Here is a 15,328-nt window from a genome sequence, read left to right as displayed (position 1 = left end):
GTGCTGGCGACGAGGATGTCGTCTAGATAGACGAAAACAAAAGGCAGGTCCCATAGTGCCTCATGGATTCGGCGCTGGAATGTCTGCACGGTGTTCTTGAGGCCGAACGGCATGCGCAGGAACTTGAACAGTCCAAATGGGGTGGTCACCGCCGTTTTGAGGACATCCAGTGGGTGGACGGGCACCTGATGGTATCCACAGATGAGGTCCACCTTGGAAAAGATTACCTTTCCAGCCAAGTGGTGGGGAAATTCCTGGATGTGTGGAACTGGGTAGCAGTCAGGTGTTGTCGTATTGTTGAGTCGGCGGTAATCACCGCACGGGCGGGCGCCACCCGCCGCCAGACTTCGGGACGCTGTGGAGGGGTGAAGCCCACAGGCTGTTAGAGCGGCAAATGATGCCGAGACGCTCAATATTCTCGAAATCCTCCCTGGCAGCGGTGAGCTTTGCTGGGTCGAGGCGCCGAGCCCGAGCATAGACTGGTGGGCCAGTGGTGGTGATGTGGTGCTCCACTCCGTGCTTGGCGGTGGAAGACGAGAAGGTGGGCTGCATGAGGACCGGGAACTCAGCGAGAAGCCTGGAGATCGTCTGGAGCAGAGAGCATGAGACAGTCTGATGGAGTCCGCTCCGCTGAGAGTACACACAGAAAGTGACAGTGTCGATTAAGCAGCGGTTTTTGACATCCACCAGTAGCGCATAGGTGCATAGGATATCCGCGCCAAGGAGGGGGACGGTCACTTTTGCCGTGACAAAGTCCCAACCGAACCGCTGTCCTCCAAAACACAGCTCCACGAACCTAGTGCCATAAGTGCGGATGGGGCTGCCGTTAGCGGCTTCCATGGGGGGGTGTCATATCTGCAGGACAGGATGTCTACTCACGACGCGAGCAGGATGCTCCTCTGTGCGCCCGTTTCGCACAGAGACCGCCATCCAGAAATGGTATCTTGGATGAAGAGCAGGCTGCTAGTTCGGCCGACACACATGGCCGATACTGAGTGCCGCCCCCAATGTTTCCCGCCACGCTGAAACTGCATAGAGATCGGCTTGGTCTTGGGTCCAAACTTTGCGCGGTAAAAACACAGGCTGTGGTCCTGCAGCCGTTGAGGAGCTGCTGCTGCTGCTGCAGGGGCAACTGTTGTATCTTCAGGCAGTGGTGAAAATGTTTGGGCAGGAAGAAACGCGGCCTCGCTGTGCTGTTGACCAGCCAGGAAAAATGTATTAGTCTCCTCGGCCAGAGCACGACAGTCTGTGGTAGCGGTGTTGGCTAAAGCAGTTCGTACCTGAGAAGGCAGCCGTCGCAGAAAGAGTTGGATGAAGAGGAAGTCAGGTTTGTGCTCTCCCAGGAGATCCAGCATCCTGTCCATAAGTTCAGACGGCTTACTATCACCGAGAGCTTGTAGAGAGAAGAGCCGGCTGGCCCGCTCAGCATCAGAAATTTCAAAAGTTTTCAACAGGTGAGCCTTGAGTGTCTCGTAATTATCCTGTTGTGGAGGATTTTTGAGGAGGCTCACCGCTGGCTGCTGTTAACTGCCAAGAGCTGACACCACATAATAGTATTTTGTGGCGTCCGCGGTGGTTTATCCCCATCAACTAGTTACAGTTGACAGTATGTGTCTACATTTTCACCTGGCTGCTGCACTGCCTTTCTAAACATGTACACTTGGTATTGCACATTCTTCTTAGGCGTGAAGTACTTTCCTAGCTTCTGCTTTACCTCAGCAGCCTTGTCTGCCTCTGCTGCTAGCGTGTCATAAAGGTCATGCACGCGTTGTCCTGCTAAGTGTAGCAGCAATGCTTTTTGCCTCGCATCGCCTGTAATGTTCATGGCAGTAGTATCATTTTCAAACCTCTGCACCCATTTGGTCCAGCGTGGTCTTACTGAGCTTGGATCCGTTTCTGTGTCCAAAGCTGGCAAAGTGACGGTGTTTGCGAATGACATTTTGAACTTAGCCTTTTGCTGGCCACTCATTCAGTCTCTTTTCCTTTACTTGCGTGCAGAACGTGTCATTCGTCGTCCTTCTGTCGTCCTTTTGTCCTCGTCGCCAATGTGATGTTCTCGTGTGTAATACAATTAGGCAGACAACTTATTAACAAACGCAGAACTTCACTGGAGAAGCTCAGGGTCAATGCATACAGCCGTACTGTGAACTACTGTCTGACTAACCGATTTCCGGCTTCTGCCTCACGTAACGTATGACTGCACATGACGGCAATACGTCACTGTCGTAAATATTAAAAACTGCAATGTTGTACCTGTCTGTAAACATTACACTTGCTACGCAGCGTACCTTAGTAAAATGAAATGAAATCATGAACCATGTGATGTAGCTAGCTAACTAGCTAGCTAACGTGTCTCTTACAAATCCACTTCAAACGGTTAGCTAACGTTGGCTCATGTAATTTCACATTTGTAACGTTAGCTAAGCTATCGATAGCTATGCTAACTAGCTAGATAATTAACGTTCATTAGCTATGAAAACTCACCCTCCTGACCAAAAGCCTTGTTTTTTGTGGAAACAACGAATTTTGTCAGTGTCCTCCCCATATTTTTTTTTAAATCCCCTCAAAAGATCTACGTGACAGGTCACTGAAAATAGCCTTCGTGGACTTCTGAATTTGCCGCCATGACTCTCAGGAGGTTAGCTCAGGGTTGCCAGGTCTATCATAAAACCAGCCCAATGGCCAACTAAAACTACCCCCAAACTAGCCCAATGGCGACTAAAACTAGCCCAAAAACAGCCCAATACCAGAACTCGAATGTGTTTCTCCCGTTTTGCTGTGGGTTTGGAGATCACCGTGATGCGCTCGAATCTCGGTTCTGCAGTACCGACAGAAAGCTTTGGTTCATCCCTGGCCACACTTTCTATCCAATCCTTCAGGCCGTTTTCACTTTCCCACTCCTTATTGTATCTCTTTCCATATTTTGTTTACTTACTGGGTGTCATCTCTTTCTTCCCGGATTGATCGCTAGGTAGCGTAGCTTCCGTTAGCTCAACAAGTCACTGTGAGAGTGGGAGGCAGGCAGGAGCGCAGGCTCACTGTGTGCCAACCAGAGAGGGGCGTGTCCCATGGCCATGTGTGTGAATGCTGATCTGGAGTCAGCTTGGCTTGTTTCTCAGTAGATGAGGATTTGAGTACGATCGTATCAGTGCTGTGTAAATCATTGGCGCCAACTTTTCAAAATGACTGGGGGTGCTCGTTTTGAAGAAAATGTCCTGCCTTTATCTTAATCATAACAAATCACAAAGACAGGGTTGCATTTCAGTTCTTGCACAAAATGTCCATATTTACAAAGAGAAATAATATTAAGAATTCTGATGTCTTCTTAACAAGCACGTAATTCGTGATAAGCTGCGACCAGCTATTTTGGACCGACAGACCGACCGACAAGAGTCCCAACGTCCTGCACGCTGTTCACTTTGATTCGACGGGCCTGTGAACTCTCCAGCATAAGATCACGCTGCGTTGTCAACGTTTCACGATCAAAATCATCTCCATAAAAATCAAAAACAGCTTCTCCCATTTGCTGACCAACAACACATTTCTCCACTTGCTCCAAAAGTTCCACGCTTTCAGTAGAAAACCTGTCATGTAGAGCCACTAGTGCATTATCAAACACCTCAGCATATTGACGCAGCCTGTAGAAGTCCTCAGGTGTAGAGTATGTGTGATTGGGACCACTGCCAATTTCAGTTCGCTTTGGTGCTCGTCGCCTTCGTGGCAGTTCTGGTTCGGAGACACCTTCGTTGCTTGCCTTGCCTGTTATGTCTGTCCAAAACCTGTCAAAGTTGCCCCTCAAATGCTGAAGAGTGGTTTTCAGATTCGCAATGATCATCGACCCTTGTTTGAAGCTGAGGGCACTAGTCTGTAGTGCTGTGTTTGCTGCGTCAACGTGCAAAAATAATGTCAAAAGCAAGTGCAGCATAAAAAACACAGCAAATGTCCCCAATCTTGAACAGAACCCACTTGCTTTGGCCCCAATTTCAGTGGTTCCTTCATTTGCCATATTTTCAAAACAATCCATCAGTTCACTGTGATTTTCTGTTACAGATTTCAAGCTAGCGGCGCGAAGGGTCCACCTAGTGGGCGCAAATGGGCGAAGGTTTGGGCTGTTTGTCTGCGTCAAATGTTGAAACTTTCCCAGACATTTTAGTGATGCACTGACAAAAGTGATTAATTCCAGAATTGCATTCAGAACATCTCTGCAACTGGGAACATTGGACACACAATCCTGCACGACTAAATTTAGGGAATGTGCCATACAATGAACAAATATTGCTCGTGGTTCTACCTCTCACACTTTAGCTTGAACTCCATTCCGTTTGCCTGCTACATTGCTAGCTCCATCAACGCATTGTCCTCTACATTTTGTTATGTCCAAGCCGCATCCTGTCAGCACATCTTTGACTATTTTAAAAAGCCCCTCCGCTGTCGTTTCGTGTGTTTCGTAAAATCCGAGGAAGTCTTCGTGAATTTGTAAATCCTTGCTGACCCGGCGGATGCAAATAGAGACCTGTTCATGGGTGCTGCTTAAATCTGTGGTTTCGTTCATCATAATAGAAAAACAATCACAGTCCTGTATGTTTTTGATCAGCTTCCTCATTACATCTTGATAAATAATATTAACAATTTCGTTTGTGGAATCATGTGACAGCCATTTGAAGTTATTGCGCTCCAGCCATGCAATTATTTCAGGCACATCTTCACCTCTTAATCTGAGCAAATTTAGAAAGTTTGACCGTTCGTCAGTGTGTCCGCGAATAGCTGGTCCCTGCTGTCGAACAAGGTGCTGAAGTGAGGTAAACGCTTTTGTCAAGATGACACGTGCAACTTGCATGTCGCTCTGGTTGCTTGAACTCATCATGGCAAGGACGTTTTGAGTGCTAGAATTTTTTCTTGAAGACTCACGGTGACAGTCTGATTGTTGGTGCTTTTTGAACATTTCCAGTGCATGTTGCCATGCGTCAAACCCACTATCAATATACTATGCCATTTCGAGTTTTGTTGAAGTCCCTTCTGGTGTGCTTGTTTGCAAATTTGTCAAAAAGCCTTTCCACTTTCTTCGTTGTACTCAAGCCAAGGATATGTATTCACCCATGTCTGCTGGAATGTTCTCCCTTTTTCGTGTGGTGGAGGTCCTTAATGTACATTAGCTTCTGCTCTGGCTTCTGTGGACACCAGGTGCGGCTGACTAGCATTTCGATCCTCCTTGTGGCGTTCATTATCATCGGTACTTAGGTCAGCAGGTGCTGATTTTGGTGTTCTGATGACAAATTTATCCATTTTCGTTGTTCCTTTCTAAAATGTCATATAATTTCATTGCCGGCACAGCACAAACCTAAGTTACCTGATGTTATTAACATTAGCTAACATAATTAAGCCAAGTCATTTCTGTTTAGTCTAACCTACGTCAGGCGTCACGTAATTTACAGTCATGTGACAGCTGACCAACCGAGAGCTAGGACAAGAAGATACCAGACCAAGAGCACCCACTGTTACACTTCTAACTTGCATATTATGCCGAGTAGAACCAAATTAAATCATGCGCACACCGAGAGCCACGTTTCACATTACTTCACTTTACTCCATATTTATTCTTCCTCCGCGTTCCGCATCAAAGCGCGACGTAATGACGTAATCAATACACGACACCCCCCCCTTACTTGGATTTTAACTCTAATGTCTCCTTTACATAAACAACAGGTCATATCTGAATGTTAATAACATATTCTCTGACAGAATAAACATTCCTGCCCCCTAGCATCATGTATTAATTTTCTCTATTACCATACACATGAATATATGCATTCTCACATTGAATTCACTTCATAACAAAACCTGTGAATCTCCGGGGCATCTTTATTTCTCGGCGAGGTCTCTCTGTCTGTGCTGTCAGAGGTCGGCATGGGGATGACCCCTGACCGAGTGTCTCTGGTGTGGACCTCTCTGTGTGTTCAAGTCCCTGATTTTCATTCTCACTCAGTGTTGTCTGTGTTTCTTTTCCAGCAGGTGATGACGTCAGCTCAGCTGGTGTGTACCTTTTGACATGGGTTGTGTTTCTGGAGTACTGAGCTCCTGTGGGTGACTCGACTACCACATTGTTACCGTTCTTACTGATTACCGTGTGTGGTGTCTGGTTGAAAGTTGTCGTGAACTTATCTGCCTTGTCCTGTTTCAAAAGGACTTCATCTCCCACTTGTACTTGGGATGGTTTGGCTCTGCGTCGGCATATATTTTGGACTTCCCCCTCCGCTCTGCGTCAGTGTCCCGTGCCTCCAGGTCACTCCTAGGTGTACTGATGTCCGGCAGCTTTCCTCTCAGCTTTCTGTTGAACAAGAGTTCCGCTGGGCTCTTTGCCCGTGGTGGAGTGGTCTATGGATCTGTAGATGGTGACGTACCTCCGGAGTTCCTTCTCCCAGTCCAGTCCCTCCGCCTGTGCGATGTGTATCCACTTCATGATCGACGCGTTTTGCCTTTCCACTTCTCCGTTTGCTTGTGCCCATTTAGGCGTTGTTTTCACGTGCTGTATGCCGTTGTCTTGACAGAACTCCTGGAACTGTGACGACAAGAACTGTGGTCCACAGTCGGACCCGATAGAGACAGGTAGACCGTGGTGGCTGAATATGTTCTCTAGACGGTCTATCACTTTGTCTGTCGTGGTGGATCGCATGATCTCGTACTCATAATATCTGCTGTAGTAGTCTACAACTACTAAGATAGAAGGTCCTGTTGGTAACGGACCTAACAAATCCGTGGCAATATCCTGCCATGGTACATCAGGGAGAGCTGTGGGCCGCAATGGCTCTGGTACGTCGGGCCGCGCCACTAGTTGGCACCCGTGACATGACTTACCATATTTCTCTGTTGCCCCGTACATCCCTGGCCACCACACCTTTCCCCTGAGATGCTGTTTTGTCCCTACAACACCTAAATGTCCTTCATGAGCTAACGCTAGAGCTCTGTTCTGCAGGCTCTGCGGTAGAACAATTCTCGTTCCTCTTAACACTAACTGTCCTATAGCGCATAGTTCCTTTGCGATAGGCGCATAGGCTGAACACTTCTCAAACCGGCCACTCTGTACCGCTTTCCTCACCTCATGCAGTTCTTCATCCTCTGCAGAGGCTCTCTCCACCTCCTTTGCAGTCCGCACCCTGGGCGTCGCTTGCACCGCCACAAACCGCACGTATTCTTCCGCTCCACGTGCGTGTGTCGTCTTCTTTGCAGCGTCCCCCAGGAGACGAGACAGAGGGTCAGCAATGTTGTACTTTCCAGATTTAACTATTCGAATTTAGTATCCTCGTCGCCACTGTTACACTTCGAACTTGCATATTATGCCACGTAGAGCCGAATTAAATCATACGCACACCGAGAGCCGCGTTTCACATCGCTTCGCTTTACTCCGTATTTATTCTTCTTCCGCGTTCCGCATCAAAGCGCGACGTAATGACGTAATCAATACGCGACACCCACTCGCGTGGGCATTCCAGGAAGCACGTATTTTAGCAACAATGTATACAATATATATATATATATGTTAATCTTAGCTCGTTTTTATATGTTGAACTCTGTAATAGTGGGGCTGCTTGAGTTCCGAAGCACCCACAGAGCTGGCGCTTACGGTGTAAATTGCTGAATTTGAAATGTGTCTAAATTAAAATATAGCCTATTTTTAAATCATTTTATTTAGATATACAATTAATGTAATTTGCATGCGAAAACCTGAACCCGCGGGCCAAAAAAAAAAAAACAACCCGCGGCAACATCTTGAAATTAGCCCAATTCCTGGCAACACTGCTGGGGTTCGTCGCAAGATCGGGTGCCCGGCGAGATTTTGCGTCACTTCCGTCCGTGGCCCTACCCCCATCCGCGTGAAGTGAAAAATGGCGGACGAAGGTGAAGACGACGAACTACAACTTGAGGGCGCACCGCCGTCTTACAGGTCAGCTTTTTGGGGGGCATTGTGGGTTTAGTTTTACGTTGGATGAAGACGGGGGAAAACGAGCGGGCAGAGGGGAGACAGTGTGCAGGCATGTTACACAGGCAGGAACACGCCCCAACATGTTTGCCCATTTACGCCGGCGTCATCAACAAGACGGCCATTATGACTCGTTATGACCGTTTTGGATTTTCAAAGTTTAATAACTTTGTGGGGGGGGGGGTACAGACCTGCTGCTCCCTGAATTCTCCTAAAACTGCATATATTTGTGTAAGCTACTAATAAGACACGTTAGCCCCTAGCTAACGGGTCTGACCCTTTAGTCGAGCGGTTCAACACTACGTCACAATACGTACGTGTCAGAGGACACGTTTTTGCGAGATGCTGAAGGCTCTGGACATAGTTGGGCTGTCTTGGTTGACACGCCTCTTCAGTGTCGCGTGGAGGTTGGAGACAGTTCCTGTGGAGTGGCAGACTGGGGTTTCGGTTCCCATATTAAAGAAGGGGGACCGGAGGGTGTGCTCCAATTATTGGGGCGTCACATTGCTCAGCCTCCCTGGGAAAGTACTCTAGGGTGCTGGAAAGGAGGCTCCGACCGATTGTTGAACCTCAGATCCAGGAGGAACACTGCGGATTCCGTCCTGGCCGTGGAACAGCAGACCAACACTTTACCCTTGTGGAAGTGCTGAGAGGGGCATGGGAGTTTGGCCAGCCAGTCTCCATGTGTTTTGTGAACTTGGAGAAGGCTTACGACCATGTACCCCGGGGCACTCTGTGGGGGGGTACTGCGGGAGTATGGAGTACTGGGGCAGTGGCTACAAACCATCCGGTCCTTGTATAACCAAAGTGAGAGCCGTGTCCGCATTCTCGGCACAAAGTGAAACACATTTTCGGTGGGTATCGGACTCCGCCAAGGTTGTCCCTTGTCTCCAATTCTGTTTGTGATATTCATGGACAGAATCTCAAGGCACAGTCAAGGTGAGGAGTGTGTCCATTTTGGGAACGTCGGAATTGCATCTCTGCTCTTCGCAGGTGATGTGGTTTTGTTGGCTTCATCAGAACACGACCTTCAGCATGCACTGGGGCGGTTTGCGACCGAGTGTGAAATGGCCGGGATGAGAGTCAGCACCTCGAAGTCTGAGGCCATGGTTCTCTACCAGAAAATGGTGGATTGCTCCCTCTGGGTTGGGGATGAGTTGTTGCCTCAAGTGAAGGAATTCAAGTATCTCGGGGTCTTGTTCACGAGTGAGAGTAGGATGAAGCGGGAGATTGATAGGCGGATTGGTGCCGTTACAGCAGTAATGCGGACATTGTACCAGACCGTTGTGGTGAAGAGGGAGCTGAGCCAGAAGGCAAAGCTCTCAATTTACCAGTCAATCTTCGTTCCAACCCTCACCTATGGTCATGAGCTTTGGGTAGTGACCGAAAGGGTGAGATTGCAGATACAAGCGGCTGAAATGAGTTTCCTCCATAGGGTGTCTTGGCTCAGCCTTAGAGATAGGGTGAGGAGCTCGGACATCCGGAGGGAGCTTGGAGTAGAGCCGCTGCTCCTTCGCATCGAAAGGAGCCAGTTGAGGTGGTTCGGGCATCTGATTAGGATGCCTCCTGGGCGCCTCCCTTTGGAGGTTTACCTGGCACGGCCAACTGGGAGGAGACCCCGGGGGTAGACCCAGAACTCGCTGGAGGGACTACATGTCCAATCTGGCCTGGGAATGCCTTGGGATCCCCCAGGAGGAGCTGGAGGGCGTTGCTGGGGAGAGGGACGTCTGGAGTGCCCCACTTAGCTTGCTGCCACCGTGACCCTACCCTGGAGAAGCAGCTGAAGATTAATAGATTTAAGATTATTACTAGTTAGATAGTCATCCATTCATCAACCCTATGGAGACTTATATTATGTCACAACAATTCTTGATAGATAGACATTTTATTGTCCTACAAGAGATTTGTTTTCACCTTTTGTATAGAACCTCACATACAGTAAATGCATGTGCACATACATGCCACACAGGACATACGTAGAGGACAGGGAGACAATGGATTAACACAAGAGTTTAGGAGGTTCAGTGAGTTTAGAACATCAATGGCAGAAGGAACAAAGGTCCTTGTATAGCGGCTCGTTTCCAGGTCACAGATCCGTACCCGAGACCAGTTGTTGTTAACCAATGTGCCAACACAGACAGACTCAAGGCAGGGTTTCAGTAAAACAAGTCTTTTAATGCCAGGCAAGACGAGGAGCCGGTAGTGAGGTGCAGACGGGGAACACTGGGTCCAGGGCAAGAGTGCACAGGGGAGGACGACTTTAACCAAACTGGGGAGCAGGAAGACAAGTGGGGGTTCCATGGAGACCAGCCAACAGCCAGAGGCTGGGCAGAACAGGCAGGACACACGGAGAGCAAGGTTTCAATGAGGAAACAGGTAATAGGCAATGTCTCAACATAAAGGCTGGGAGCGTAGACCGAACTGAGCAGGCACTACGATCTGCCAAGGTGGATGTTGCAAGGCTGGGTATATAAGGAGTAGGGTTGATTGGAGTAGATGAGATGCAGGTGGTGGACTTCTGCTGTGCCTGCTGCAGACCTGCCTCCAATCCTGAAGACACATATACACACAAACAAGAGAGAAACTAGGGCAGGGGGAGTGGCCAAGATAAGGGAGACAATTAGGGAGACTGGGATGAAGAGGGTGAGTTCTGCGAGGGTGCGGGGGAGGGGGCTGTGACAAGATGGAAGCAGGTGAACAATGGGTTAAGGGATGAATGGGATCCTGAGTTATGGTTGGTGTTCTGCGTGTCATGGCTTTGCTACTGAAGTCTGAAAGGGTTTGGGGGGAGGCCAATGATTTTGGATGTGCTATGCAAGATGCAGATGAGCCGGTTCATATTTGTGACTGTTAAGATGATGAAGATGTTAAGATGGGCAGCACAGTGGCGCAGTGGTTAGCACAGTTGCCCCACAGCAAGAAGGTCCTGGGTTCGAGTCCTGGGGTAGTCCAACCTTGGGGGTCGTCCTCTGTGTGGATTTTGCATGTTCTCCTCGTGTCTGCGTGGGTTTCCTCCAGGTGCTCCAGTTTCCTCCCACAGTCCAAAGACATGTAGGTCGGTGAATCGGTCATACTAAATTGTCCCTGGGTGTGTGTGTGTGTGTGAGCGAGCCCTGTGTGTGAGCCCTGTGTGATGGCCTGGCGGCCTGTCCAGGGTGTCTCCCCGCCTGCTGTCCAATGACTGCTGAGATAGGCTCCAGCATCCCCGCAACCCTGAGAGCAGGATAAGTGGTTCAGATAATGGATGGATGGAAGATGGTGAAGAAATGGGTAGAGCGGTAAAGTAGTATGGACTGAATTATACAAACCCCAATTCCAATGAAGTTGGGACGTTGTGTAAAACGTGAATAAAAACAGAATACAATGATTTGCAAATCCTTTCCTACCTATATTCAATTGAATACACTACAAAGACAAGATAGTTAATGTTCAAACTGATAAACTTTATTGTTTTTTGCAAATATTCACTCATTTTGAATTTGATGCCTGCAACACATTCCAAAAGAAGCTGGGACAGGGGCAACGAAAGACTGGGAAAGTTGAGGAATGCTCAAAAAACACCTGTCTGGAACATTCCACAGGTGAACAGGTTAATTGGAAACAGGTGAGTGTCATGATTGGGTATAAAAGGAGCATCCCCGAAAGGCTCAGCTGTTCACAAGCAAGGATGGGGCGAGGGTCACCACTTTGTGAACAACTGCGTGAGCAAATAGTCCAACAGTTTAAAAACAATGTTTCTCAACGTACAACTGCAAGGAATTTAGGGATTTCATCATCTAAAGTCCATAATATCATCAAAAGATTCAGAGAATACGAAGAAATCTCTGCACGTAAGTGGCAAGGCCAAAAACCCAACATTGAATGCCCGTGACCTTCGACCCCTCAGGTGGCACTGCATTAAAAACCGACATCATTGTGTAAAGGATATGACCACGTGGGCTCAGGAACACTTGGGAAAACCATCGTCAGTTAACACAGTTCGTCGCTACATCTACAAGTGCAAGTTAAACCTCCACCATGCAAAGCCAAAGCCATGTATCAACACCACCCAGAAACACCGCCGGCTTCTTTGGGCCCGAGCTCATCTGAGATGGACTGACGCAAAGTGGAAAAGTGTGCTGTGGTCTGACGAGTCCACATTTCACATTGTTTTTGGAAATCATGGACATCGTGTCCTTCAGGCTAAAGAGGAAAAGGACCGTCCAGATTGTTATCAGCGCAAAGTTCAAAAGCCAGCATCTGTGATGGTATGGGGGGGTGTTAGTGCCCGTGGCATCATGGGTAACTCGCACATCTGTGAAGGCCCCATTAATGCTGAAAGGTACATACAGGTTTTGGAGCAACATATGCTGCCATCCAAGCGACGTCTTTTTCAGGGACGTCCCTGCTTATTTCAGCAAGACAATGCCAAGCCACATTCTGCATGTGTTACAACAGCGGGGCTTCGTAGTAAAAGAGTGCGGGTACTGGACTGGCCTGCCTGCGGTCCAGACCTGTCTCCCATTGAAAATGTGTGGCACATTATGAAGCGCAAAATACGACAACGGAGTACCCGGACTGTTGAGCAACTGAAGTCGTACATCAAACAAGAATGGGAAAGAATTCCACCTACAAAGCTTCAACAATTCGTGTCCTCAGTTCCCAAACGCTTATTGAGTGTTGTTAAAAGGAAAGGTGATGGAACACAGTGGTGAACATGCCCCTGTCCCAGCTTCTTTGGAACATGTTGCAGTCATCAAATTCAAAATGAGTGAATATTTGCAAAAAAAACAATAAAGTTTATCAGTTTGAACATTAAATATCTTGTCTTTGTAGTGTATTCAATTGAATATAGGTTGAAAAGCATTTGCAAATCATTGTATTCTGTTTTTATTTACGTTTTACACAACGTCCCAACTTCATTGGAATTGGGGTTTGTACAAGAGAAGGTGAGGCTCAACAGAAAGTGCCTTGAGTTTATGAATGACAGAGTCTTTGCTGGCAGCGTTCATGGCGATCATTGGTGTGTTGGTCCAAACAAAGTCTATTGTCCAGAGTTAGTCCAAAGTACCTGAAGAGGTCCACAAGTCCAGTGGTGTCATTGTGGATGAGTGTCTGATTGTGGACTGAAATGCAAGAATTCGAGTTGATAATGAGGAGCTCTTTTGTCTTTGTGACATTCAGTTGTAGCTAGGGACAGTTATGGGACATCTGTGTCTATCCTCAAACATTGGCTCTATACTCAGGCATACTTCCTAAAGGGGCATCCAGGTAGTGTAGCGGTCTATTCCATTGCCTAACAACACGGGGATCGCCGGTTCGAATCCACATGTCGAGCGTCCTTACAGACACGATTGGCCGTGTCTGCAGGTGGGAAGCTGGATGCGGGTGTATGTCCTGGTCGCTGCACTAGCGCCTCCTCTGGTCTGTCAGGTTGTCTGTTCAGGGGGGAATAGCGTGATCCTCCCATGCACTATGTCCCCCTGGTGAAACTCCTCACTGTCAGGTGGAAAGAAGCGGCTGGTGACTCCACATGTATCAGAGGGGGCATGTGGTAGTCTGCAGCCCTCCCCGAATCGGCAGACAGGGTGGAGCAGAGACCGGAACGGTTTGGAAGAGTGGGATAATTGTCCGGGTACAATTGGGAAAAGGGGGGAAAAAATCCACAAAAAAAAAGAGACATACTTCCTAAAGTAGTATACACGTGGCTCTATTACACAGTGGACGCTGTATATACTAATTTTCATATCGGCTCCGTATCTCAAACTGTTGCCTTTCTCCTTAATTGCCTCCACAGGATGGCGCTGTTGAGCTCATCACAGAGAGCATCTCAGACATCATCATCATCACAGGAATGCAAAAGCCTCCCCGACACCCAGTTAGATCCTGCCTCGGTCTCAGAGCAGGAAGTGTTGATAACACTACCAGAGACCTCGGAGGAACCGCCGTTCCCTGCCCCACAGGCCGATGCCGTCGCCGGGGAGAGGGGAGTGACCGAGGCCCATGAGCCGTCCACTCCGAAGCGGACGGGGGCCAGACAGCGGGCAGGGTCCCAACCAACCAGCTTTGATAATGCCGTCCCATTCAGCCCATCCAGCAAGGTTCATAACATCAGCTCTGTTTAACGACCAGACAGTTAATGAATATATTTCATGAGACATTCAGAGCCCCTGGTTTAGCATCAGGCTTCTCCTTTCACACTGGTGCCGATCGTTTAATTGTGAAAACTGTGTCGTCCTGTTTCAGCTCCATCAGAAAACAGTCTCGCACCAGCCCAGCTGCGATGGCCCAGGGCTGCGCTCTCCCTCCACCAGGGTAAGGACATATCCAGAGAGCTTTTTTATACACATATATATAGAGGGTGGCACAGTGGTTAGCATGGTCACCTCACAGCAAGAAGGTTCTGGGTTCAAGCCCCGGGGTAGTCCAACCTTGGGGGTCGTCCCGGGTCATCCTCTGTGGAGTCTCCGGGTGCTCCAGTTTCCTTCCTCCCATGGTGCAAAGACATGTAGGTCAGGTGAATTGGCCATACTAAATTGCCCCTAGGTATGAATGTGTGTGTGTGGGCCCTGTGTGATTGTCTGGCGGCCTGTCCAGGTCGTCTCCCCACCTGCCACCCAAGGACTGCTGGGATAGGCTCCAGCAACACTGAGAGCAGGATAAGCGGTTCAGATAATGGATGGATGGATGGATATATATATATATATGTTTCTTTTTCTTTCTTTTTTTTATCTCCCTAAAGCTGGAAACACACCAGAAGACCTTTAGAGGCGGTTTCCCAGAAAGGGATTAAGTCTAGTTGTAAACTAACATGCCTTTTTAAACTGGACTAACTGTAATTCACTGTCCAATTCATGGATTAATTAATTAATTTAATTCAGGGGTTGGTTGTCAGAATCAGAATACTTTATTCATCCCTGAGGGGAAATTGGGAATTGTCCAGATTTAACTAATCTGGGGTTAATATTGTCTTTTAGAAAGCCACTTTTTGGACCTTGACTAACCATTCTGGTTTTTATGGTTCTTCCTGTCCTGTCCGGGAAACTGCACCTTTAAACCCCAATCAAATGGGAAAAGACTCGTCATCACACATTTAACGACTGACTTTCATGGATCATACACAAACACACTGGTTAAGAGTGCAGTCATAGAGCACTCAAATTGACTGACAGGCTCAGATTTTTCCAGACTTGCAGTCATAAAAATCAAACACATTTGATTTTATCGTGTCAGCTCTGACTGGTCGAAGGCTCGATCAGGAAGCGAGCGATATGAATTTTAAACCCCCAAACATGACAAGACAACGTGTGCCGACTATCCATGATGACCTGAACTATTTTGTACAGACCAGGGCAGACTCTGCGCTAGATCATC

General features: G+C 48.1%; 1 protein-coding gene across 1 annotated transcript in view; it reads left to right on the top strand.

Moving 5' to 3' along the window:
- tp53bp1 (tumor protein p53 binding protein, 1) overlaps positions 1–15,328 on the top strand; it is a 46,012-nt gene that overhangs the window by 15,414 nt on the left and 15,270 nt on the right. Inside the window, exons 17-18 of the mRNA XM_056278376.1 lie at positions 13,752–14,055; positions 14,201–14,269. Coding sequence (XP_056134351.1) covers positions 13,752–14,055; positions 14,201–14,269 — 373 coding nt within the window. The remainder of the gene's footprint in view (positions 1–13,751; positions 14,056–14,200; positions 14,270–15,328) is intronic.

Source organism: Lampris incognitus, chromosome 4 (genome assembly GCF_029633865.1).
Source record: "Lampris incognitus isolate fLamInc1 chromosome 4, fLamInc1.hap2, whole genome shotgun sequence".
Classification (NCBI taxonomy): Eukaryota; Metazoa; Chordata; class Actinopteri; order Lampriformes; family Lampridae; genus Lampris; species Lampris incognitus.
This window is presented reverse-complemented; position numbering and strand designations above follow the sequence as displayed.